At 50.1% G+C, this 26,753-nt stretch overlaps 1 protein-coding gene across 8 annotated transcripts; it reads right to left on the minus strand.

Moving 5' to 3' along the window:
- Window positions 1-2,194: 2,194 nt before the first annotated feature.
- Window positions 2,195-26,548, minus strand: KANK4 (KN motif and ankyrin repeat domains 4). Of its 8 annotated transcripts, none has more exons than XM_017805670.1 (11): window positions 17,653-17,926; window positions 16,129-16,373; window positions 14,596-14,677; window positions 11,374-13,260; window positions 10,340-10,451; window positions 8,777-9,007; window positions 8,154-8,241; window positions 7,594-7,813; window positions 6,091-6,233; window positions 4,869-5,069; window positions 2,195-4,176 (listed from the first exon to the last, which is right to left on the minus strand). In XM_017805670.1, the coding sequence occupies exons 3-11, from the start codon at window positions 14,609-14,611 to the stop codon at window positions 4,075-4,077; spliced, it is 3,000 nt and encodes a 999-aa protein (XP_017661159.1). In that variant the 5' UTR covers window positions 14,612-14,677; window positions 16,129-16,373; window positions 17,653-17,926; the 3' UTR covers window positions 2,195-4,074. The 8 variants fall into 8 exon arrangements, with proteins under 8 accessions (XP_017661159.1, XP_017661154.1, XP_017661158.1 ...); XM_017805665.1 differs by having other exon boundaries at window positions 11,374-13,263; XM_017805669.1 differs by lacking the exons at window positions 16,129-16,373; window positions 17,653-17,926 and adding an exon at window positions 26,490-26,548.
- Window positions 26,549-26,753: the final 205 nt, after the last annotated feature.

The raw sequence follows: 26,753 nt of genomic DNA on the forward strand, positions 1-26,753 counted from the left end.
CTCTTCTAAGGATATTAAATTCTGCTGAGAGCCGCTGAACTGACAGTGTCCAAGCTGCTGATGGGGCAGGTTCTGGGTGATAATCATCTCAAGAGGAGATGTTTTTCTTTGGATGGGGCTTGAACCAACCTGGTCGAGGGGATAGTGTCCCTGCCCATGGCAGGGGATTGGAACAAGATGTGCTTTAAGGTCCCTTTCAATCCAAACCATTCCAGGATTCTATGATTCCCTGCCATCTACCTGGCAACACTGGGGAGGAAAGAGAAAGCAGAAGGTATGTGTTTCATACCCTGTGCTTTGACTCGGACCCGAGGAAGCTGCTGGTCATCAATTTTGCCTCTCCCCCAGCATGGTCCCAACACCCAGTCGTCACCCCACGGGGGAAGCAATGGGCATAAGCTGCCCACAGATGCCAAAGGAGCAAAGCCAAGGCACATCTCTTGCCTTGGAATGGCCTCATGGATTGAATTAAGCATGGAGGTCATGTTCATCACTCACATGGGGCTCTGCACACACGAGGCTCGAGGTGCTCTGTTCCCTCCTTGTGCTGTGAATGTGGCCCCGTTCCAATCCAGTGGAGATTTCTTGCCCTGCTCTCCCCATGCCTGAGTCCTTGCAGGGTTCCTGGCCCCACTTCTGCTCTGCCAGAGGGATCAGGGTCCTCCTGTGTGCCATGGGCTGAGGACAGGTGATATCTACAGCACCAAAACTGAGTTGACCTTTAACAAAACCCAACTGCGGCATTTAATCTAGCCTGAACAACATTAACAAATTACAGCAATTATTTCACCCCGTTTTCTGCACTGTGTGGTCTCACGCTGATGCTGAGGACCCCTTTGCAGCAAATTCAAAGCCCGTTTTCCCCGTTTTTGGCCCCATCCAGAGGCAGGCTGTGGTGGTTTCACCACCCCACAGCCGCAGCACTGAACACAAGGGAGCCCTTTGTCCACCCTGCCCGTCGCAGAGATCGCACATTTCAACACTGACCGGGTGGTTTCTTCCCTCACATATCTTGCAGCTGATGTCAGGATGGCATGGAGGTGATCACAGGGCTGTCCTGCTCTGGGGCAGGAGCATAAATTGCCAGCATCTCCATGTGTTATCCCTCAAACTTCTGGATATTGCCTTCCAACCTCGCGGTCCCCAGGAGGCTTTACTTGGCAGCTCATAAGCAGTGGGAGGAACAATTTGGGATCATCTGGTTTTTGGGAAGGGGAGGGGAAGCCTCCAGCTCTTTCTTTTGTGTGTTGTCTGTGGCGTGGACACCAAACCACATGCAGAGGCAGCTGCCCGGGCTGAAGGGCTCACATGACTCTGGCCTTGCCCTCTGTCAGTGGGAAGCCATTCCCCCTTGTCCTGGCACTCCAGGCCCTTGTCAAAAGTCCCTCTCCAGCTCTCTTGGAGCCCAGTTAGGCACTGGAAGGGGCTCTAAGGTCTCCCCAGATCCTTCTCCAGGCTGAACACCTCTCCCAGCCTGTTGATGCTGAGGGCTACACAAAGCCACATCATTCTCCATGACCACAGAGGCGCTTCAGATGCAACCCTCAGAGTCCCTTCTCCTCTCCTTGCAGCAAAAGAAAGGGATACACTAGAAATGGTCATAAGGAGAGTGGAAAAATCATGTTTAGCCAAGTTTCTCATCATTCTTTCCCATCATAGCTAATCGGCTCCTGGATGCTGAGCCCATAAAGATCATAAGATTAATTTCTTTCCTTGCTGTGACTTAATTGTCTCTATTTGTTTTGCACAGTGCTCACACTGGGGATGTGTTTCTCCTTGCCTATATTTAGTTTGATCTCTACCATGATATTGGAATATATAAATTAAGGCTGGCTCTGGCTCTTTGTGACACTGAGATCCCACAGATGATTTTCTATTGGTTTTGTGCAATCTGGTACTTTGGCAGCAGGATGCTGGGCACTGGGAGATGCCAGGGGCATCATCAAACCATCCAAGATCCCTCAGGGTCCACATGAGCTGAGGAGCTGCTCCAGGGGATCACTCCATGGGAGCTGCTCCTCCCTAGGGAGATGGTTTGAGGGGCGAAGAGGAAATATGAGGCAAAGGATTGAAAATAAACACTCTGGGAATGTAGTTAACTAGACTGGCTGCAGGGATGGGAACAGGAGGGAAAGAGGGATTGGCGAGGGCAGGCATGTCCCCAAAATAACATCCCCTGTCCTCAAATTGAGGGATCCCAGGAGGAGGCAGGCACTTCCCAAAACCACTCTCATCCTTAGCAGAAAATTTCCCACATTTATTATGTTGAAGCCGGAAAGTTCACCTCCCTGTGGGAAACAGTAAGACTCAGAGTGAAATTCCTCTCTACAAGCACAGAGCTCTCAGGGAGAAAACTCAGTGAAAACTGTCACAAAATGGTATTACAGCTCTTTTTGTTTGCAGCTGAGGCCTGGCAGCGATGCTCATGCTGGCGCTGGAACACAGATTGAGGGAATTCCTGCAGAAAAAATCTCATCCTGCCATGTCTGTGCAGGGACCTCCCATTGTGGAATCACTGATCTGAAGAAACACCTCAAAAATCACTGGTTTAGTGACGTGCAGGTGTGTGAAATCACCCCAGACAGCCCCCAGCCACGGGACAGGTACAGGAGCAAACACAAGGAAAGGTTTAACTCGGTTTATTTATACATAAAGGAGGTAACTGCATTTTGGGATACAGATATAAAAGGCAGATAGACGTTTGAGATAGTGAATGCTTTGGACTGAAAATGTGAAGAAAGGAAAGAAAACAGCAGACAGCAGATTTCCATGGAAAACAGGGCTGGGGCTGTCCTCCCCTCACTGCAAGGCAGGAAGGACGGGGGCTCAAGGCAGCTCAAGGGACACTTTGTCATGATGTCAACTGACTTACAACAACCAAAGTGGGTCAGGATTCACTTCTGCTGAGTAACAAAAAAGAGTCATTAGCTAAATAGGGAGAGTTGCTTTTGGTGGTGGAAGGGAGACTTGGGTTTGCTCCGCTGATGGTGGCATCCAGCTCCACCAAAGCCAACAGAGAGCATCCACTGGCTCCTGATGCAACACAACAAAGATGTGTGGAAAAGTGGGACCTGAGCCCTCCCTCCCTCTCTGTCATCATCAGAGAGAAGAAAACTTCTGCCCTATGCATGAAGAAAACTCCTGCCCTATGCATGATTTGAGGTGATGCTGGACCCTGTGTGGTGGGGGAGACCCTGGTGCCGTCCAATTCCATCAGCTAAATCATAGCACGGCTTTACACGGGAGGAGTTTGGGCATATTAAAGTCGAGCACAAGGGAAATCAGAGAGAAGCAGCTTGTCCAAAAGGTATCTGTCAGTCCACAGAACTCTTGGACAATATTAACAAATTCTGGGATGGGAATCTGTTGTGATCTCCTTGTGCTTGGGATACCCTGATCCGCCCCACTGTGATGCACAGAGCATGTCAATGGGCTGTGCTTCCCTGTTAGCTCAAACTTAATTAGGAAAAAATAAGAGCCATATGGTAATTCCAAATCCAGGCAAAACAATGTCTGTGTGTTTGGGTCTGGCATACTCAAATATTTTCCTAGAGCATTAATTTTTAATTCTTCCATCAAACCCACATAAGCAAACATAAATAGGATTTTATGCTTTCCATAATCCATCCAGCTTGTGTTTGTTGTTACATATACTGAGTAATCACTGCCTGCCACTACTTACAGAAGAGCTGATAATAAATATTAGGACACAAACTTACAAGTTAAATGAGATACAGTTAAGTAGTCGATTAAAAGGACACCCATAATCTAAGGTTACAAAAGACTAAGTATTGCTTTTCTAATGTGCTTTTCTCCTTCATTTCAGTGGCTCACCTGCCAAACCTATACCAGGAGGAGCAGACAGAAGAGTCTGAAGTTGTTTGTGGCACTGGGTGCAGAATAGGGGGTGTGAGTGGGATGAATGAGGAGAATTAGACACAGGGAACGTCCGCAGATAATACAGGCAGGGTTCCTCCCCTGTAAACCCGCTGGATTGGCCCTGCCACAGCAGGGCTGTTCAAGGAGGAGCTGTTTGTTCCCAGCTCCCCGTCCTGGTTCCTTCTCCCTGCTGGGTCATGCTGACAGGGACGGGCTGTGCTCGATGTGGGCTCTCAGCAGTGCCACAATGTCCCCATGGGCAGCGCCCTGGGCCAGAGACAGGGCCGAGTTACCACCCTGCAGGGAGGGAGGAGGTCAGACATCACCAAATCCCTGCCTCTGCCCCCCACCCTCCCAGCTCCATCCCCAAAACCTCCTTCCCTCCAGTTCCTCCCTGGTTTACAATGAGTCACCGTCCTGCAAACCTCCCTCTGGGCCTCAACCTCAACCACACCAAACACACCCCTGCTGTGCCTTTGCCTCACCCTGCTGCCCTCCCGCCTGTCTTAGACAAAACTGTAGTTTAATTAGAAAATAGTTCCATAACTCTAAACAGCCATGTGGCCCAGCAGGAGGAATTTCCACTATCCGGCCGTGCTGCTCTCAGCCCAACCCTGTCCCCATGGAGAGGAGTCGATTCTCAGGGAAGAGTTAATTCCTGCTAATTTCTTGGAGCTGAAGGTCTGCTGATTCCACATGTCCAGGGTTTCGTCTGGTTTTTTAGGTTTACACCAGGTTAGGCTCTTCCCCCTGGTGCTCCTGCCCAGGCTACAGCAGGGATGTAGGATGCTATTGCATCCACTCCATCTGTGGCACAGCAAGCACTGAAACCAGGGGTGCTCTCCTAAAAGTGATCCCCTGATTAGAAAATGGACTGAAATTGTACTTCCTCACTTAAAAACCACCACTCAGGAATTGCAGTCTGATCGATCCTACGTGAGCTTTCCCTCCCTGGTGCAGTGAGACTGTGGGTGGGACCAGAGCCTTACCTTGTCCATCAGCATGACCTGGCAGCCAGGCTGGGCCAAGAGGAGCTTGACAATGTCCATGTTGCCCTGTCGACAGGCCACCATCAGGGCTGTTGTCCCTTCCTCATCCTGCAGGTTGACATCAGCCTGGCAGGACAGGAGGGCTCGCACCATGTCGTCCCGCTCGTGACTGACCCCCAGCATCAGGGCAGTCTGTCCTCCCTGCAAGGTCACAGGGAGAGGCTGAACACCCCCTGCCCACCACCTCCCACAGTCCTGTTCACTTGGACTGTTAGAGATAATAATAACAATGAATATTATTGCATAGATGGAATCATAGAATCATTTAGCTTGGCAAAGCCCTCTAAGATCATCAAGTCCAACTGTTAACCCACCACTGCCAAGCCCACCACTAACCCATGTCCCATAACCATATATCACAATATTGCGTATTATTAATGCATAGTACATATGTAATAATAATTCATACAAATATTGCCTATTGCATGTTATTTTTAAATCACACTGGGGATCTTCAGCACATATTGCAAGAGATACCCATTCACTTGCACCACGGCCATGCAGAGGGTCCTTGCAGCATGGCCAAACAGCTCAGCTCCCAGCTGCCCCCAAACATGGGTCCTCCAAACCCTCCTCAGCCATTTAACATAGGTCTAGAATAACTTTTAAGGCAGTTTGTAAGAAGAGCTGGATGAAGGCCCTGTCATCCCAAAGATGAAAATGTGTGACTCTCTCATGAAGCACCTGCTCTCCAGCAAACTTGGGGCTCCCATACTGTGGGGTCCACCCCTCACTGCTCCTCCCTGGTGTCACTTCTGATTTTTATCTCAGAAAAATTGTTTTGCAAAATTTTCAGCCTTTCTTTAGTCTCTTCATTTTACCCAGCTCTCATGTCCCTTCCCAGGGAGCTGGTGGGTGGCCACACTGCAATTCAGCTGAGGTTGCTTTTGGAACTTTTGGGAAGCAGCAACTCCAACCCAATGTCTGTTGCGGAGTCTCAGCCTGGTGCTGCCATGTAAGGGACCCAGATTATACCCCTCAGCCCAAGATCTCCATGGGGGCATGATGATGCCACTGCTTGAACTGGTATCACACAAGCAATGGCTGTGAATAGGAGGCTACAAGCTCTACAGGATGTCTGCCAAATAAATATCCACCCACAGCCGTGTCACCATCCCACACAGGGCCACGCTCCATTTTCAAACAGCCTACAGCAACACACCTGGGCAGACTGGAGGTTGACATCCCCCTCCCTCAGCAGCCTCATCACCACCTCCATGTCCTGGCGGGTCTCAGCGGCCGCCAGCGGGGTGAGCATCACCGCCGTGTAGCCAGCGCGGTTCTGCAGGTCCAGGCGGCACACTCCTGGAGGGGATGGATTCAACAAGAGGGAATGGGAAGCAGAGAGTGAGTTATAAAGCATGTGGCATCTCATATTCCCAGAAACAGAAGTTATTCCATAATTATACAGGATTGAGATTTATCTGTGTTAAATATCCAGGCTTGTGAGCGCAGTGTTAAATGGCCCCTGGTGCTACAGTTAATTACAACTGCTGAGGTCAACTCAATTAACTTTGAAGACCACAACAAATAAAAATAAAAGGGGGATAATTAATGCCTCGAGCACATGCTGGTTGTGGAGCTATGGGCTGTTTGCTTTGGCTTCTGTGGTAAGGGAGCAGCAGAAATACGACCGTCACCCAATGGGTGTGGAAATCATCCTGGCTCCATTTCACTCATTTTTCACTTCAAAGAGCCCATTTCCAGCTCCACCACAAGGAATGAGCCATGTTTGGGGGTGAGGGCTCAGGTCCAGCCTTCCCTCAGGGACCCAGCTGCCTCAATCACTCAGCAGCAGAAGGGGACAAACTCTTCCCTCCCTGTGCTGCTGCAGCAACAATTGGGTTATAGATGTGTATGATAATCTGCCATTTCCCAAACATTTAACGGATTGTCTGGCCCATGAGAAAAGACCAAAGTGCCTTTATTCTCTCAGAGCACGCGCACATTTTTGCCCTGTACAAGCTCAGCTGAGATTTTTGTTCTTTCATTGCAACACAAGCTGAAAGTTCAATAGTTTAACATGGAGATTTTCCACACTGCTCAGGGTGGTTGTTACACTCTCAGGGGTCTGATCTTCCTGCCTCAAGGCATGATGTGGCATTGGCTGCTACAATGGGGGAGCCCCCCGCATCCCACTTGGACTGGGCCATGGGGGACACCCCCTTGGGTACAGGGACCCTGAGCCATCCCCAAAGTCAGACTGAAAAACCCTCAAGATGTGTGCAGGCACTTATGTCCCACGGCCATAAGCCCTAGTATGGGCTATGGGGGAGGATACTGGTCTTCAGGTCAACCATGGATGGACTTTGGCCCCATGTGTGTATTTTGGATTGACCTTGGCCCTACACTTGTCTCTTGGATGGACCTTGGCCCATATTTGTCTCCTGGATGGACCTTGACTGCATGCTTAATGCTAGATAGGTCCCTTGAACGGAAGCTGTAGTTGGTCCCCGGGCCCACCTCTGTCCCATCTCCTTTTGCTCCTGACTGAGCTCCTTGAGAGGACCCTGGACCTCATTCTCTGTTTGCCATGCCTGGGACTGTTCATGAACCCCCACTGCCTGGCTCTGCACACTACGTTCATCACCTGTGGGGCCATGACCCATTGGTCCCACTTCCATACCCAGCCAAAGCCATGGCTGAGCAGAGCCACTGTTCCTACCTGTGTCTAACAGGAGCTTTGCAACGGGGAAGTTGGAGTGGGAAACGCTGTAGTGAAGAGCCGTGTTACCATTCCTGTCAGTCACATTCACCATCATCTTCAGGAGCTGGGGCTGGATGGCCCTCAGTGCCCTGAGATACGCTGCGACCACCTCCGGGCTGGAAGACTTGTGGCTGGACACCTGGAACCACTCCTGGCAGATGGCACCAAGGACATGCCGCTGAAAACACCAAGGTGTCCCCATTACTGTCGGAGTCCCTGCACAGCAGTGGTTGCCCCAGCTCCTCACCCCAAATGCTCCAGCATTGCCCAGCCAGTATTTAGCTTATGGTTTGGTGATTACTGCTATAACTTGAGGGGGAAAGGAATTTCCTGTGGTAACCTGGGTGAGTAAGTAGACAAAGCCTTCATCCTCTTTTTTCCCCTCCCTTTCCATTCTTTTTGGTTATTCTAAAACTTACTCAGATGTCACCTCATCCCCCTCTCCTCACAAAGCTGTCCGTGGCATGGTAAGGCACAGACTACCATCAGGATGAAATGGGACTGGAAAATATCTGTACCAGGTACTTGTCACTTGTGGTGCAGATTTCTGAGAGGTGTTCGCTGAGGAGCTGGCAGTTGGCAAGGAAATCTTCAGAGGGTTTGCATCTAGAGGGAAAATGGTAAATCCATCACAGGACAGGACTTGCAGGAGGTATGGAAGCATGTAGGAGAATATGCAGTTTATGTCAGAATATGTTCAACACTTAAGTGCTTAACTTTATGGACACAAGTTGTCCCAAATTTTAGGTACAAAGTTAGGTACTTAAATAAGAATTTAAGTCCAAAGTCATAGATTCATGTGGTCAGCTTCAAGAATTCTTAAAGTGGAAAAAAAAATCTTATTTGTGAATCTGCAAAGAACTTTACCATGAAACTTTACACGAGAAGGGAGAAATGAGCTAACTCTCACCAAATATGAGTCAGTCTTTTCCAAAGTCAAGCACAAGGCCTGAATCAATCCCCATTAGATTCTGTGTTAACTCAGAAAATATTTCGCTCTTTAAAACCTTTTCCTTGTCTACAAGGTCAGTGCTGCCGTTCCACAGAGCAGATGAAGCCCCAACCCCAGCCCTGCAGTGCTGCGGGTCCTGTGGCTGCGGGAGCACAACAGACAGCACAATCACCACCTGGTTCTGGTTACCTGTCAGCCTCCTGCTGAGAGCAATGTGCTTCTTCTGCCAATGGCTCCTGCTGCTCCTCATCCTCACACTTCTCCTGGGAGGGGGTCCCCGAGGAAGCCCCCTGGCTTTCACCTCCAGCATCCACCTGCGTGGGCTCCACATCATCATCTCTCCTCTCCGTCTCACTCTCCGCGTCGCCGTCTGATGGGCTGTCTTCACAACTCGTGTCTTCACTTGAGGTCGTTTCGTAGCTATTTGAGGACACCACATGTTACTCACTCCTTCCCCATCTGCAGCCACAGGGCCTGACCAAGACTCATTGAGTCCAATGGGCCTTGGGTGAAGCCCGGAGTGACAATAAGCAAGTTAAAAGGTCTGAGCTGCAGCCAAACTCGGGGTTAGTCTGGTTTTGGCTGCTTAAGCTAGCAGGAGCGTGATAGAAGCAGTTAATGAGCAGCAGGCAGGGTTACTTCAGGGACTACTTGGCAGGTTTGGAGGGATGTCCATGGCACAAGCCCCAGTATGGCCAGGCAAGCACTGTGTGCCACTTCCCTGCTGGGAGCTGCCAGCACATTGTGGCAAAGTGGGACCGGTGGTGTGTCAGCAACCTTGAAGACCACTAGACAAAAAACAGGTTTGCAGCTCCAGCACAGGCCTGAGTCCATCATTCGAGCAGCCCTGCTAGAGACATCTCTCCTCTGATTGTCTTAAAAGTATTAACAACATCTTCCACAAGACAGAACACTTCACTCTGAGTGACCCCAAAAGTTTTCTCGACGTAATCAAGATTCCTCCACTCCCTGCAAGTTTTACCTGTTTGGTAGAAGAAGCTCTGCACAATTAGAGTGAGTAACACCTGATGAACCCAGCAACTTGGAAGTCAGAGGAGTGTATGTGAGCAGAAATCAGCACCCAAATTTGCACACGCAGTTGTTTGCACAGCTCAGGGACAGAGGAACATGTCCTGCCCTCTTCATGCAGCACATGTACTCCTCGGTAGAAGATACACCTACAGCACATGCTGTTTCTAGTTAACTCACAGGAGTTGTTGGATATTGGATACACATGGAACGAGGTGCTGGAGCACAACCTGAAGTACAGGTCTTCCTTCATCCCAAGGTAATTCCTTATTTACCAAAATAGTCTTTTCCAGGCCCTGAACCAACTTGTGTTGGCTGTGGCTGGAGCGTGGAGGCAGGTTAGTGGCAGTGTGCCCACCCAGGCAATGCTGACCTCCTCCAAAACCCACCAAGGTCAGTGGGAATCTTCTCATGGAATCTTCCCATGGAATCTTCCCATCTTCCCCAGGTAGGTTTTGGATGAAGCCCCAAGAGATGGGTATGCAAAGAGTGTCAGTCCCCAGCGTGTCCCTCGCTGCCCTGAAAACGCCACCAACTTTTCTATGAGGTTATGCACAGATTATCAGTGCTGGGTTAAAGAAGGGAGAAAAGAGTCTCCATTTCAACTAGCCTTTTAATCAAGAGGTTTGGAGCGGAAAAGAGGGGGGAAAAGAATGACTTCTCCAGCGATACAGAAGACATTACATGTTAAAAGGCAGTTTTATCTTCTGAACGGATGCTTACCCACCATTTACCCCAACAAACTGAAGATTCTTTTTGGTCCCATTGCCTCCTGCATGGAAACCATAACCTTTCTTTTTCATGATGGATTTAAGACTTGTGGTTGGAGAGTTTTCTACCAAAATACAAAATAATAGATTAATTAAGCAGATGTGCCATAATTAGGGTTAATTATTCCCAACCTCTAGCAACAAACTACAAATCATAACTGTAAACATCTTACTTCATCTTTTGAGAGTCTTTTTATGTCTTGCAAAACTATGGATGCAGCTGGCCACAACCTGACCCTGCCCTGCCACCTTTAAATACAGGTCTCAGACATCTCCAAGTGACTGGGAATATAAAGGAAGTGATTGGGAATTATATATATGTGTCCTACGAATAGTAGATTTTACACTTGTAATAATGTTTTGGCTCTATTTTTTTTCCCAGTACTAATGTATGGGAAATTTCCTATATAAATCTCCTATAATACTACATGGATGAGTCTTTCCACAGGACTTTGAACAGTCTCTATGTGTTGTTTACAAGCAATAGGTCACTTAACTATTTGCAAGCCCCCTCACTTCAACTGTGAACAGGCATTGGGTTCTCATCTTGATATGAGCTAAAATTGGTTTAGATGTGAGTGGGGACAGGTCTTTTCCCATCAGTTCATTTGACTGGTTTGGGTTCTGGAGAACTCCAAGCTGATTTACCCCAAATGAGCACCAGTCCCATATTCTTGCAAACTGGGATGTTCAATCCAAATAAAAAAAACCTGTTTATTTGATGCAACAGCCACCAGGACAGCTGCTTTTGGAAGCTGATCCTGCCTATAACTGAACCACAGCTTTATCAGCTCCTACATAATTTTGTTTGCTTTTTTAAATTTCAGATCCATAGCTTGTGATGTGCAGAGATTTGCCTTTCTCATCATGGTCAAGAGAGACTATTTCTGATCTGACAGACAACTGTTCCATCACATCCCCCCTGCTCAATACTGGAATAAACGGGAAGAGATTTGGCCCAGACAGGTTGATGTCAATATTATTTACCCAACTGTTGATAGTGTGTGTTCGAATTCTCCTTATCCGTGGGCCCTTGTGTAGAGTAGGCAGAGAGCAAGGAGTTTAGAGAATTAACTAATTGGTTCTGAATGGAGCTGAGCTTGGAGGCTGGCTGCTTGATAGCGCTTGCCAGCTCGGGGTACCCATGCTCCAGACACAGCCACTGCTCCTGCAGGAGCTCCTGGATTTTTTTCACATATTGACCAATGGGGTCAACAGCCGGGAGATCCTCATGGTTAGGGGGACCTTCCTCTTCCAGCCCTTCTCGAGGTTTCTCCTCTCCAAAGCCCGCCTTGCCTCCTCGATTGCTTCCCGCAGCAAGGCTCTGGGTGTCGCGGTTATTCCGGTGGTTCTGATTGTCATCGCCGAGGTGCTCGTCAATCTGCAACTGGGTGAAGCACGGAGCATGAAGTCCAGCCTCGATGCTGCCTTCACCAAAATGTCCAGGTCCCTCTCCACTGACGCCAGTACAAGTGTCTGCCAGTCCCTGCTCTCTCTGAGCGCCCATCTCCATCACCTGTGCGTTCACGTTGTCTGCTCTGTGAGTGCTGCAGCCTATGGATTTGGTGGAGAGTGGGATATTTACATTGATGCCTTTATCATGGGCTTCCCTGACCCCTGGCACCTGTGAGAGATCAGTGTTCACTGCAGCATCAAGGCACTGCAAAGCCCTGTTGCTCTGCCGCAACTGCAACTCGGCCTCTTTGGACTTTTCCTGGCACAGCTGCTCTTCCAGCTGAGCTTTGGAGCTGGCCAGTAGCTTAATGCTTTTCTCCTTCTCCTTGATCTCATGATCCTGCTGCTCCAGCACTGCCTTGACCTGCTTGAGCTCCTCTTTCTTCTTGCCCAGCTGCTCCTCCAGATCAGCAATCTGCTGCTTCAGTGCCGCGACCCCACCAGGCTCTCCAGCGTCAGGAGCCTGCGGAACACCACTCTCCTTGTCCTCTCCAGCCTGGACATTGCCCTCCTCACCTTCCTTCAGCACATTCAGAGCCATTTCACTCACACTGAGCCCCCTTTCCCCAGGGTTCGTGTTCTCCTCCATGAGCTGGAGGGCAGCCGGTGATGCTGGTTCACCCCCGGCCACGTCAGAGCAACCACTGGCGTCGGCAGCATCTCCCTCCTCGCCTCCACTCTCCATCACCACCTGCAGCTGTGGTGCCGAGGCATGCTGGTTCTGCCACGGGGGCTGCAGGGGTACCAGCCCTGGGATAACCCCACTGAGATGCTGAAAGGAGATGTCTTGCTCCAAGCTCACCGCCCGGGGGAGGTTTAACGTGGTGCTGTCGGAGCTGGAGCGAAAGGTGCTTTCGGAGCCGCTCTGGTCGTGGCAGTGCTGGGGAGGGGGCCGGAGGGGCGAGAGTCCCCTGCCATCGCCCAGGGGGGTCTGGCTGGGCGGCAGTGCATCGGGCATGCTGGAGGCTCTCAGCAGCTGCGGCCGCTCCCGGAGCTCGCCCTCTTGCCAGCCCAGCTCCGCCTGCCGCCGCGTCTCTGCCAGGAGGGCTTTCCTCCGGTAACTTGGCTCATCGGCTGCCGGCGGGGCTGCCTCGCTGGGCAGGAGGGCACGAGGGGTCTCCTCCCCCAGAGATGCCTTTCTCTGTGGGAAGGAGCAGGTCGCCGTCCAGCTCTTGCTGGGAGCAGTGGTGCACCCGCGGGAGCCGTTCTCGGGCAGGCTGAAGTTTCGGGGCAAGGTACTGAATTTGGGCTGCTTGGCTCTGCGGTGGATATGGACCCTTCTGATGGTGTTCCCTTTCTCGATGTCATCCACGTACTTCAGGAAGTCCAGATCCAAGTGAAAGCCGTATGGCGTCTCCAGGGAGTAGGGGAGGCTGCGGGGCTGCTCCCTCTCCCCGCTGGCTTTGGGTGGCTGGCCATCTGCTGGAACAACCCAGAAAAAAAGAGATGATTGAATTTTGAAAACAAAAAAGCTGTTTAGAGTAGGGAGGAGATGTTTTTGCTCTTTTCATCTCAGTTTTGGGCAGGCAGGGGCTGAAGTTCATGGTGAAGCTGCACACACACACAGCAACGCGCACCAAGCTCCAATCTGGTTTTCCAGGGGTGAATCAGATAATTGTTGCACCAAGGAAGCTGAAAATTTGCTGAAATCATGGCTCTAATTGGCAATTAAGCAAAGAGCAGGTTTTGCAGGCAGAGCTATGTGCCTGTGTATAAAGAGCTGCCTGATGGATAATAAATGCAGCTCAATAACAGAAGGTGGGACCAATATGTGACAAAGACATTTTTCAAGGCTTTTGGTTTGGTTTTAACTTTTCAGTGGCATACACAGTGCCATGCACGCCAAACAGGAAAATCAATGCATTGCATCGCTTCATCTGCAAACACCAGGTCACAAATTATTCCTTGAAAATGATGGATAGGTCAGCGGGCAGAGGCTGGACTCAGACAGCAGCATCCATGCGGAACACGTGCATCCCAAGGTGACCAGCTCACGGCACCGAGCACAGCTCTTAATTGAGGCACAAAATGTGTGACAGTGGGTTTGCCCATCCAGCAGCGCAGGCAAACGGCACCACTTCAGCCCCACAGTCCCCAGGCTCCTGCTTTAACACACCTTAATACATTAATCTCACAGCCCCTCAGTTTCCACCGAGAGTCTAAATAGTTAAACTGCTGCATCATTGATCGTTTTCTTTATGCAGCAAGTCCCTGAAATCACAGTCTTTGGGCTGCTTTGCACCTCTGAGCAAACATGCTGTGCTCAGTGAGGATGAGGAGCAGCAGCTCGACCAGGAGAAACCAGGTTCCATGGCTGCTCCCTGAGGCTCCATCCTGGTGCAGCAGCTAGTGAGGACCAGGACAATTTGGCATGGTTTTTGGTGCTGCTCATCACAGAGCATCACTGAGATGCAGACACCGTTCAGATGGGAAGTAGCACGTGGAAGTCAGAGGAAGGACTGAGGGAAGACATCTCATGGGGTAACAGGGCCCAGGAGCAAAGACTGGATGGTGGGAGCAGGGATCTGTCCTGCCAACACACCACAGAGGACAAATACGTGCTGATTTAGAGCTGGGACCACACTTTGCTGTGGTTTAGGAAGTTTGCATAATACATGAACAATGAATTTTTCATCTCCTGGCCCCACATCTATAAAGAGCAGGTTATTTACAGTATTTCTGGTAAGGAAATTAATACACAGGGGTTTTTTTCAAGGAACAAATGAGCAAGTAAACATCCTGTAGCCTCCGTACCTTCTGTCTTCTCCATGGTAGGGTCTAAGTGGGCTGTCACTTCAGCATCTTCTGACAGCTAAGGCTGATGAGTCACTTCACCCTTGAAAAAAAAGAGAAATGGATACTTTTAATTTAATAAAACAATGCTCAACCATGTGAACTTAATCTCGCCTTACAGCTCTTCACAGGCCACCCCCTCCTCTTTCCCATATTCTGCAGCCCAGTGGTGTCTTTGAAGCTGCTTAAATCAATAGCTCCTTTTCCAGTGGCAACAACTTGTGCTTCACAGACACATCCCAGGTAGCTGGTTCTTACAAAACATCTCCTGCATTACAGATGATTTGACTGCAAATGAGGACAGACAGACATTTAGGGTGACTTGAGACTGATGGCACAGGGACTCTTCCTTGACTCCTGCAAGCTGGAGATATCCAACATATTAATAGCATCTCTGAGAACAGCAATATAAACTACACACAGAAATGATTGGTCTGTCACCTTTTCTTTTTTTTAAATCCTTAACAATCAAAGATCCAAAATTTATTTTGAATCTTGTTCAAATGAAAGCCATTCAGAGCATGTCCCCACTGTTATAAAGAACCTTCACCAAATTGCACCAAATTGCACTGAGCCACAGACAAATTGCTTTCAGCTCAGGGAAGGGCTTCAGGTGGAGATCTACCACAGCCAACACCAACATCCTTCCTGGACTGTGTTGCCCTCCAGCTCCTTCCCATCACCTGGACATGGGTAAGATACTCCTGGAACATGAGAGATTAAGGCTGGAAACAACCAAGAAAAGCCCTGGGTGAAGCTTCTCTTCTCCAGGACCTTTAGAAACACACAGGGAAGAGGCAGGGAAGGGTGAAGGAGGTTGAGGCAGCTGGACATCACTGCAGGAGGTTTCCTGGCTTGTGTGAGAACAAAAACAGTGTTTAAAGTGAGAAGGTCTGGTTTTAATTTCTGCTACAACGGATGAAGGGGGAGTTTCTTGAACAGTAGGGTTTTTGTTTAGGATTTTCCTTAAAGTACTTAATTTGATTCATGGCCAGAGATGGTCCTGCAGCCACTTGGAAGTCCATCCCTGCTTCTCCAGTGCCTCCCTGAGCTATGCAAGATTCTCAGGGTAGGACCAAGCAGTGCAAAGACCGTGCAGAGCCAGCCCCAGCTCACATTCATCTCATGGACCAAACATCAGAGTCTGAACTCATTTTCTGCATGTAGTGTTTTGCCTCAGCGAGGGCTTTACTACTTGACCACAGTTCCAGAGCTCCCCATGAAGGGGTTCCATCTGACCTTTACCAAACAAAGACCAACTGAAAAATTAAGTAAAATCCTGCTGTATTATTACCACAGGACATTGCCCCAGACCTGGAAGTGTTCAAGGCCAGCTTGGACAAAGCTTTAAACAACCTGGTCTAGTGGAAGGTGTCCCTGCCCATGGCAGGGGGGTGGAACAAGATGAGGTTTAAGGTCCCTTCCAACCCAAATCATTCCAGGATTCTATGACAGATATTTTGAAAGAGCAAAACCTTTTAAAGAAACAATTACCTGTCAATCAAGTTGACATGTTTACTGTTGAGGTATAAAAAGTCAGGAAGGTCCCAATCCAAGGAGAACATCAAAACTCTCAAGAGCTTCTGCAGGGTTGGTACCTCAATACTCACACGGACAGATGGCACAGTTGATGCCCACCCCACACCATGTGAGCTTCTGTGACACCTTGTCCAGCAGCTCCTAGCATGCTCTCCAATTAACCACACTCCTCTATAAAGGGCAATTCCTTCTGCCTCCTCCTGCCAATAACAGCACGAGCCAAACCAAACACTAACCCCTTTTTAAAATGTTTTTTTTTCCTTTAATTTTCCAATTGCAGCCAGTTACAGATCCCAGCTACAGTCTGACCAGCTACACTCCACTCTTCTAGGTAATTTATTTAGGAGTGGAGGAAAAGCCAGTGAAGAGGATGGTTTTTAATATCTAGATAATTTCAGCTATTTGGATCATTTATGAGCTGGCCAGGTCCCAACTCTGCAGCCCAAATTGATACTACAACTTTTCTCTTTTGACCAATCTACTTCAAAATCACCTCATAAAAGGATGCTGAATGTACCCAACCAGCTTGCTGATGTTTTCCTGACCTCCCCCCGGGGCAGCTTAGGCACAGAGCAGATGGCTTAGAGCCAAAAAATGTGGCTCCTTTTACCCCACGGCTTCTCTCCCATGCTGGTCCCTAATAAAAATGAGAAGATTCATTCAAAGATGAAGTAGTACGCCAGAAGAAGCAGACCCCTGCATCCAGAGTCCAGCCCACAATTTAGGGCAGGGCAGGACTTTTAGGTGGATCTCACTCCTTCTAAAACCAGTTACGCTGACCCTCTGTTGGATTCTGTATTTGCTGAGTTTTCCTCTATTAAATAAAATTGCAGAACATTTATTTTCCTCTCCAGGCAAGCAACACCACTGTGTGCACAGCATTGCTGATTTTTACCTTTACTACACAGAGAGGCTGTGGGGAGGATTAATCCAGATTGGAATTACACTTCTTTTCTCAAGGCAGGAATAAATATATACAGAAATGGAAGCAGAGAAGCCAAACATGTGAAAACAGCACAGAGCAAAGTGGTTTTATTCCCTGGAGCAGCCCGTTTGCAGGGACAATGTACTGTCTTTTTAACTAGTCTGGGCTCAAACACTGGCTCTTTCCAGTCACATTTAACCCCTCTTTCACTCTGTCCCACTTGCCAGGGATTGTGAGCACCCAGCAGCTCCCCCATCCACCCCAGCCATCAGAAAGGAGAGCACCATAACACCCCAAAACATTTAAATAACAAATTAACTCAACCACACAGACAAAGATACACAAATTTCATTCTCTCAGAGCATCTTACCAGCAATTTTAAATTGGAAACAGTTAACCCTGAGCCTATAAATAAAAAGATAATTCACCAGCACAGCCTTGTTAGCTGTTACACATTATTTGAGCTCTGCCTGTCCTCCTGCACTGCAGCAATGGCTTCAGCACTTCTCAGTGAAAGCAAAAACTGTGGTTAGAAAAGCATTTTGTCATGTTACCTTCTCATGCTGGCACCTACAAGCCCACCGGGGAACAGAAGCTCTTGCCTCCCTCAAAAGCATCTTTTTCCATGCCCAGAACCAGCAACAAAAGGTTTGGAGCAGCACACGTGCCGTGGTTTAACCCCAGCCTTTTCCAGCAGTTAAAAAGTTGGTCAGCTGAGCAGTGACCTTGCTCGGAAAGCAAATACAAGTTTAAACCAAGAAGCACAAAAGAGGGATTGATTTTCCAATAAAGCAGCCCGTGGCTCTCGTATGACCTTTCCGAGGACAGTTCAACCCCGGTGCATAAAATGAGTTACTTTCCACAGAATAGTTATCTTTTCCAAGAAACACAAACGCGCTGCCTGGGCTGTCAGGGGGCTGCCTCCCTTATCAGGATTGATTATTGAAGAGACAGTCAATAATTAACGCCGGGTTTGTTGCTATACCTGATGCTGCGGCTGCAGCCGGCGTTCGCCCTCCGCATGCTGCACCCTCCGGGCTGGAGCATTAGCAATTCCATGAGCGCCTCTCCCAAGGAAACGCAATTCAAAGGCGGCAGCTTTAGGAAAGCTGCAGAAGGTCTCAATGTCCGTAATTTATCCCGCTGGAGACCCGTTCCCACGCGCGGAGCAGACACAGCCCCTCAGCCCTTCACCCTTCTCCTCGCAGCTCCGGCCCCTCGTGTCACGCCCACCCACCCGCGGCCCCAGGGGATGCTGAACGGGATGGGGAGGCGGCAGGAGCAGCGGGAATGCTGAATGGGATGGGGAGATGGCGGGAGCAGCGGGAATGCGGCCATGTGCGACGGCAGCACGGGCGGGGGATGCCCACTGGGGGCCAGTGGGACACTCTGCATAGAACACTCCAATCCTTTGCAGTGGGGTTATCAATCCAAATTCCAAACTGCCGACAGAGGAGGAGGGGGGCAGCTGGCAGAGCTGTGGTTGTCCCATTCTTGGAAGTGTTCAAGGCCATGTTGGATGACACTTGGAGAAACTTTGTTTAGTGGAAAGTGTCCCTGCCCATGGCAGGGCAGTGGAATGAGATGGTCTTTAAGGTCTCTTCCAACCCAAACCATTCTATGATTCTGTGATTTTGGGCAGGGTACTCATGGCATGCAGCTCAGTGCTGGGCAGAATACCAAACCCAATCCAATTCCAAGCTTCTGCATGGCCATTCCCCTGGAGCATCCTGGATTGCAGGCTGGCAAGAGGGACAAATCCCTCAGTCTCTGCACTGAACTTGCAACAACCTCACGTTTGCAAAAGCAGAGGGGTTCAGTCCCTGCCCAGGCTGCAAATGTCTTCCAGAGCTGGGAAAGGAAATCCTGGGAAGTGGAGGCATCCCCTGGGACCTGGGGGCTCTCATCAGGGACTCGCATCACAGAGCAGTGCCAGCACCTTTCCCATTGCTTAATGAGCAGCAAAACTAAAATGCTCATGTTAGGGAGAAAAACCGCATCTTGTCACTGTGTGAGAGCAGAGCTGCTGGCAGTGCTCCAGCTCCCTGCAACCATCAAACGGGACTTTAACAGATTAACTTTGAGGGAAAGCAGAAAAGTTTTGCCTTTGCAGGAAGCAGAGTATCTGGACGTGCAGAGAACCAGCAGTGTTTGTCCTTGCCAGCTCCCCCCGAGACACAGATGGGTTAACTTCCTACCCGAGGAATGAAAAATAATTTCTGCAGCTGGTTAAATGCCGCCTTTCCCAAACACTGCCTTTCCCAAATGCCGCCTTTCCCACGCAGCTCCATCCCACACCGCGCAAGGCTGTGACTCGGTGTCGATGGCTTTCTGCTGTCACAGGCAATTACTGAGCTTGAGATTCAAAACCAACTTAAGAGCATGCTGGCTTATTTTCTGCTGAATTCTTCTAGTTTAGTTATGCTTGTGCATCTTCTGAGCATATTCTGTTCTCCAGACAAAGCATCTCGATGGAAAAAATATACGTATTTCTATATGACACTGATTTTAAAGTAATTCTGAAAGAACTGTTTCATTTTCCCACTGTAAAGAACTAGCAGGAAGCTTTAATTTGGAGCATTTCCTTATTGCAATTACACACATACGGCCTACAGTTGTTCCCAGCTTTAATTCCTCATGGGCCTGAAGAAGTCTGTGACCCCTTAAATAAGCTTTTAATCAGGAGCAATGAAGAGAATGAGTTAAAACATGCAAATTAATTAATTATGGGTTGGTGCTTGATGGATTTACAAACTGCTTCTGATAGCTTTGCCCAAGGGAGCTGGTGCAGGGTGGGAAATGGGGAAGGGCTTCACCTGGGCACTGCTGAAATCATCCCCTCAGCGTGAGAACTGAGGTCATGGCCTAGAACTGCTGCTGTTTTACATTAGGCACAGCAGCTGTCGGAAGAGATTTTGCTTTGCAGGCTGCTCCCATGGAGAGAAACCAGACGGCCCTGAAGTGGCTCAGCAGCCATCCCATCCATCCCTGGATGCTGTCAGGGCCACTGGGCAAAGGGGCTGCTGCCTTCCCCTCCTCACACAGAATTGCTGTGGGATGGCAGGTTTGGCCCCCTGCTCCTTTGCACCACACGGACCCATCACAGAGTGATTAAGGTTGGAAGGGACAACTGAGGTCATCCAGTACCACCTCCCTGCTCAAGCATGTTACTCAGGATTGCATCCAGACGACTCTGGAAAATCTCCAGTGAAGGAGACTCCACACCCTCTCTGAGCAATCTCTTTAAGTGCATGGTCACTGCACAGTAAAGAAGTTCGTCCTCATATCCAGGTGGAACTTCCTGGGCATCAGTTTCTCTACCTGTTGCCTCTTGTCCCATTGCTGGGCACCCCCAAGCAGAGCTTGGTCTATCCTCTTGCACCTCTCTGCAGATACTTATATCCAGTAATCTTTTCTCGAGGATGAACAGGCCCAGCTCCTTCAGCCTTTTTTCCTAAGAGATGTTCCAGTCCCCTCATCGTCTTCACAGCCCTCCACTGGATCTCCATGTCCTTCTTGTCCTGAGGAGCCCAAAGCTGGACACAGCACTCCAGATGTGCCTCATTAGAGCTGAGCAGAGTGGCAGGATCTCCTCTGGACAACCCACAGAGGGAGTTAGCCCTCGGTACCCAAAGGGTTACACCCAAACCTGCTCCATCCAGGCGGTCTGCTGGATTGCACAACAACCAGCTGAGCTATTATTGCAAATGAACATACCAGGAATAAATATGGCCTCTCAGGGAATATTTGTTGTACTGATTTTTCAATTCTGTTTTCACTGCAAAGGAAGAAAAATAACCCATTTCCAGTCTGCTGGGGACATCCACACGGGTGGGATCTCCGCTGTGCGGCCGTGGGCTGTGATCCGCTGCCGGCTGGCACAGCCATGGGAAGGACTTTCCCTCCAGGACTAAAAAAGAAGCTTGAAAACTTTGTGGGATTAAATAAATAACTAACTAAATAAAAGTGGTTTAAAGTCCTGGTTTGCTCTGCAAGGAGTTGTCATGAGGTTTTCCAAAGTGAGAGCAAACAGGGTTTCTGCTGGAAGAGATCTGCATCCCGGGAGCCCATCAGCCAGCTTCCTAGGTGCAATCATTGTTGCCAGTGGTCCCATGACCCACGGCATTCCCTGGAATGACAGCTCAGGATGTGGGCACACTTCTGGGGGGCAGAAGGCAGCTCAGCAGACCCAAAATTAAAGTGGGGAGACCAGATGATGCCTGAGCTGCTGCTATAAACCCAGAAAGGTAAGTTTCCGAGATGGATCCATCCCTGGATCCATTCCTGCAGCCATGCTGCACTTGCTGGGTAGGCTTCCCTCTGTACTGGTATCATCCACAGCACGTGCCGAGGTGGAGCAGGACTAGATTTGGAGATGCAAAACCAGCTGCTATATGGGATGAGCCTCCAGCCTGTACCAGGGGGTGGCTTCAGCCCCACATCTTACCGCGCTCCAGGCAGAAGCTCCCTTGGCTGCTGCCTGCCCAAGGTGTACTCAGAGGAGAGCTGGGAGCTGGAAGCAATTTGTGAGTGCTGAAGAAGGGAGAGCTCCCTCTGCAACCCATCAGCTCGTGGCTGATGATGGAAAGGTCCAGGCTGGCCTCCCATCCTTTCCGCAAAACTGTGTACATGAAGCAGTGGAGGAGGCGGATGGGGCTGGAGCCGGGGGCTGCGTGCATGGAAAACATCTTGGAGGCATGTGGGGCCTCCCTGGTGTTTGAAAGGAGAGGGTTCACAAGAAATCTGAATAATTAACCCAGCACCACTTAATAAAGAAGGTGATCACTTTCAGCAACCCTTGAGTGTGCAACCCTCAGCGGCCGGCGGTGCTTAAACAGCCATTTCAGGCATCTTTTCCAATGCCTGTAATAAAGTCGTGTGGACACTGATTTTAATAAAGCTGCTTATTAATGTATAATAAATGTTGTGAGCTTCCTGCCAGCATTTCCATTAGAGACGGGTCAGGAAGAGACCTGGAGGTATCAGATATCCAAACTCTCTCCCTCTTTATGGCTTAGCAGGAGAGGAAAATGATCACATTCACCCCCTCCTCTGATAACCTCTCTTCTGAGTGACCTTCAGCTCTTTCCAGCCACAGTCATATAAAAGCTTTGGTGGATTCTCATGATTTTATCCCATGCCTTGAAAACTGTGGTGTTTTCCCTAAAGTCTCCTTTCCCAGAGCCAGGTGATCACAAAAACCACCTAAAGCCCTGAATGAAAAGTGCTCCATAGTCAGAAGGCAAACAAAAATCTGAGGTGCCTTGTTGCTAATGTTTATTTTTTTGTTCAATGCCACAAGTTTTAAGGGAAAATAATGAAGCCCTCCTCTGGCTTCTGATCTCTTCCAAGCAGCTGATTTCCATCTCCTTGACATTGAGACAAGTCAATCTTTGCTGCCATTATACTAAGTCCTATTTGGTCAAAGAAGCTGGTACCAACTTTATGGGGTTGGGGTTTTGAGAGACCCGATCTAGTGGAAGGTGTCCCTGCCCATGGCAGAGGGGCTGGAATGAGATGATCTTTAAGGTCCCTTCCAACCCAACCCATTCTAGCATTCTATGATCGGCTTGGCCAGGGCTTAGTGTATCCCTGGGGTTCCTGCACTCATCCTGCTCAAGAGCCAGAGCTTTGGCCCAAGCTGGGCTGGAAACATTCTCCATTTCCTAAGGAAAAACAGGATCCTTTGGGCGTTTTCAGAAGCTGGATGTGGGGGAACCAACAAACCAAAATGCTTCTGCTTCCTGGGAAAGGCTCTTCCTCTTCACTGCTTGCCAAGACATGAGATGGACAGAGAAGGAAGGTGCTGTGCCATATCCAATCCCCTCAGTGCTTACTGAAGATGAAACACTGGAGTTTATGGAACTAGGAAAACTCACCCTGACACCCAAACAGGGTTTTCTAAACCCACCAGCCTGAGAAATTGCCAAAAAGTGCATTTGTGGTTGTGAAAGCAGATTGGTGACCTGGTGTCTATTCTGTCTGACCTCAGCAAAGTCCAACCATAAACTCAGCTCCTCCTCTGCTGAAAATGGCACTTTTGGTTGCTTTTAGGAAATCCCTTTTCTCTGCATGCCAGTTTTTCTCCTCTTCCCTGCAGTGGGCAACCCCTGCAGTCCCCCACGGAGACATAGAGTCATTTTACATCGATTTCTGGCTGGAGACAAGAAGACTCAGATTGATCACACTCCTGACAGGTTTAAAACCCTCTTCAAACAGGAATATTTCTTTTTCAGCCCACCTGAAACCACTCTCTACATTGATTGGGACTGCAGAGGGGATGGACATGCCAACTTCCTCCTCTCCTGGTGATTTCCACGTGGATGCCAGGAGCTGGGAGCCCTGCAGACACAATTCCTATCACTCACTCAGGTCATGAGAGGGTTTAGGAAATGGGGAATTTTCTCCAGGTTTTTGACCAAGCTCAGATTTACTGGTGCATTTTCAGCTTTCTCCCTTGCACCAAGACTCACATTCAATCCTGATCAATAGAGGAACTGACTGCAATGATAAATTAAAGATATTCCCATTTGGAAGACGGGGATCTCTGGGTGGCTTTTCCACCATATTTCACATTTCTAACTCCACCAAATTGCCCATTTTGGCAGTATATTATCATAATAATGCCAATACCTTTTTTCTCATGTGCTGTTTAAACCCTGGGATGGGCAGGACTCGAGGCTTCCCGGGGCACAGCACCAGAAACATGAATTCCACTGAGGTCTAAAATAAATAGGGTGAAGAAGGAGCTCCCTGCAGCTGGTTCCTCCCCAGCACTCTCCCCTGACATTGTCAGTGTGCCAATGAGCCTGGTCAAGGATTTCTGCCCCAAGCCATGGATTCCTTCACGCCCCTTGAGTTGGGTCAGGCCTCTATTGACCAAAATCTGCATCCTGCTGCTCTTCAGCGAGGCAGAGTCACATAACCCCTGTCATATGGGGCACCGAATGGAAAATACAATAATTTCCCATATTGACTTTTCTTCTCTAACCAATGGGGCCATGTTCAGCCCTGGTGCTGCTCCCAAAACTTCCTTGAAAAGACCTAAGATTTGATGTGCAACACTTGGGGACAAAAATGCGACTTTCAAAATATTTGGCAGCTGTAGGACCACTGGGGGAGGGACATGAATTGGCACTGAACTTGTGAAAGAGTCTGTATTCATCCAACCAGCCATGTCCCAGGATCTCAACACTGCTCTTGATGCAAGGGATGTTTGAGACCAAACCTCTCCCTCCCGAAGGGTGCCCATGCCACAGGACACAGAGGCTGTGTGACAGGAAGCAATGTTGCACTGCTGTTTGGTGGCAAATAAATATGTGGGAATGGGACAGTCCCAGCCTTTCATTATTCCTGCTCCTGGGAGGTAAAACCTTCCCCATAACAGGACTTTCTGGAAAGGACCTGAATGTGACCCTGGCTTTCCTATTCACAAGTCATTTGGAAACTGCACCAGGAAGCTGACAGAGCCCACAGCAGCAACAGGCTCCCTGACATCTCATCTTCCAGTTCCAGGATTATTTTAATGAATCTATTCACTGATCCCTCCTCAACCACAGATTCCCTGGCCAGGTTGCTGTTCATTGAGCTGGCTGTCATTTCAGCAGATATATTTATTTTTTAAATATTACAATCAAAGCAACAAATAGTCAGTGATAAACCCGTGGTTACGGGCTACCCCTGCCTCATTTACCACTTCAGGAATCATTTAAGAGACCAGAGTTTCCCATTTATCCCATCCCAAATCAAACACAAAACACTAAGACTGTGAAACAGGTCCGAAGGAAAATGCTGATGTTTTCTACAGTGTTCCCCTTATCTGCCCATCACTGGGGTCACTACCCTTACTTTGCATATGCAATGTTTTCGGGTGTTCACCATCTTCATTTGGGCAACACAGCTAAAATATTTAATTTCTGGTTTGTGAAATCCTTCCTGGCGGTGTTGCATCCCGGAGCTGCCAGGAAAATGAGATATCCCGGCACAGTACAGCCCCACTTCCACCTCTGGAAGGTGAACATCACACCCATAGCATCCAGATCACTTCCTCCATTCCGAACTTGGACTAGTAGTTGAGATTATCCAACCCACTTTCTGTGTAGCCTCCTCTAAACAGATCTCAGCAATGGTCTATTCTGGAGCGGCAGCTCCCTGTTCTCACTCACTCTGATTTCTCCCTGAGCTCAGCCCGAGCCTGGCACATCTTTCCCTCAGGCCTGCGGGAAATCAGCACAAGTTGCCCGGGACACGCCTGTCCCCGGCAGAGTTGGGCTGTTTAGAAATGCCCTGGCAGCCTCCACTGCCGCGGAAAGGCGATGCTGCCTGCGAGGGAGAGGCACTGCCTGTCCCTGCGCTCGCTGCCAAACCCGCCGCTGGAGCAGCCCCTCGCTTGGCCCCCCGAGGATGCAGAACCCCCGAGCTCAGCCTGGCCCCGCTCTGAATCCAGGCCAGCCCTGCGGCCGAGCCCCGAGGGACACGCGGCTCGGGGAACCGGAGCACAGCCCTCACCAGAGGCAGAAACGGGTTACGGTGCCAAGAGTTCCTGTGTCCGGACGGCTGGAACGCCGGCAAGGAAACCGTGAGAGGCTGGAGGCAGGCGTGGGTGACCACGCTCAGCCGGGGAGGCTGGGCTGGGGCTTGGCTGAACCACGTCTTTATGGCTGGGGAGGGTTTTATGGTTGGGCTTTGAGGCTAAATACAACTCTGGCTGCTCTGGGATCCTGGGGATTTCCGCTGCATTTCCCGGGGCCTGGGGGCCCTTCCCAGCCCTCACACGGTGACATCTGGGGGTCCCACCAGGGCTCGGAGCCTTCTTGCCCTCTCCCCGCTGCCCACGCTCCGTGATTCCATCCCGCACCCAGGGGTGCGCTGGAAACGCTCCTGTCCCGAGTGATCCTGGGCTGATGCTGCCCCTAGGCAGCCACCCGAGGGGCCAAGCACCCTGAGCACCGCCAGAGCACCCTTGGAGCACCCCTCGAACACCCTAGGCAGCATCCCCAGAAGCACACCAATGAGCATCCCCTTCAAAGCGCTCCCACGTATTCCCTGAGCAGCTTGGAGCATACTCTGGAGAATCCCTGAGCACTTTTAAAGCATCCCCCTGAATATCGTCCTGAGCACCTTTGAGGCACCTCCAAAGCACCTTCCAGCGCACCCCCGGCGCACCCCAGAGCATCCTCCAGCGCACTCCCGAAACCCCGCCGACCATGCCCAGGCACAAACCCCAAATTCTCTCCTAACCCTCCCCCAAATACCGCCGGATCATCCCTCCAGCCCCTCCGGTGCAGTACCGGGGGCAGTGGGGGCGGCAGTATCCAGTTCCCCCCTCCCGGGTGCCGGGTCCCGCTGCCCCCGCGGTCCTGCCCCGTGTCCCCGCCCGGCGCGGCCGTACCTGGACCTGCCGAGCGCGGCTGTCTCAAGCCTGCGATCCCGCTGCCTCCTCCGGGAGGGGCCCGGGGCGGGACCCGGGGGCGGAGCGGGACCCGGTGCCCTCCCCCGGGCAGCGGGGCCGGGGGCGGCCCGAGGCAGCGGGGATGGGCTGCGGGCGGGACAGCGGGACATGGGCTGCCCTGGAAGGCCAGAAATCCACTCCTTTTGGGTGTATTTTCCCTTCCCTCATGCCCGCGGTATTCAGTTTAGCGCTTTATTTATACTT

Source organism: Lepidothrix coronata, unplaced genomic scaffold, assembly GCF_001604755.1.
Source record: "Lepidothrix coronata isolate B3197 unplaced genomic scaffold, Lepidothrix_coronata-1.0 Scaffold12, whole genome shotgun sequence".
Classification (NCBI taxonomy): Eukaryota; Metazoa; Chordata; class Aves; order Passeriformes; family Pipridae; genus Lepidothrix; species Lepidothrix coronata.

Coding starts and splice junctions, on each gene's coding strand:
- KANK4 (XM_017805666.1), bottom strand. Junction 8,242..8,776: donor TCTCAGCAGGAGGCTGACAG/GTAACCAGAACC, acceptor TTTTCCCTCTAG/ATGCAAACCCTCTGAAGATT. Junction 5,070..6,090: donor TCAACCTCCAGTCTGCCCAG/GTGTGTTGCTGT, acceptor GTGACCTTGCAG/GGAGGACAGACTGCCCTGAT.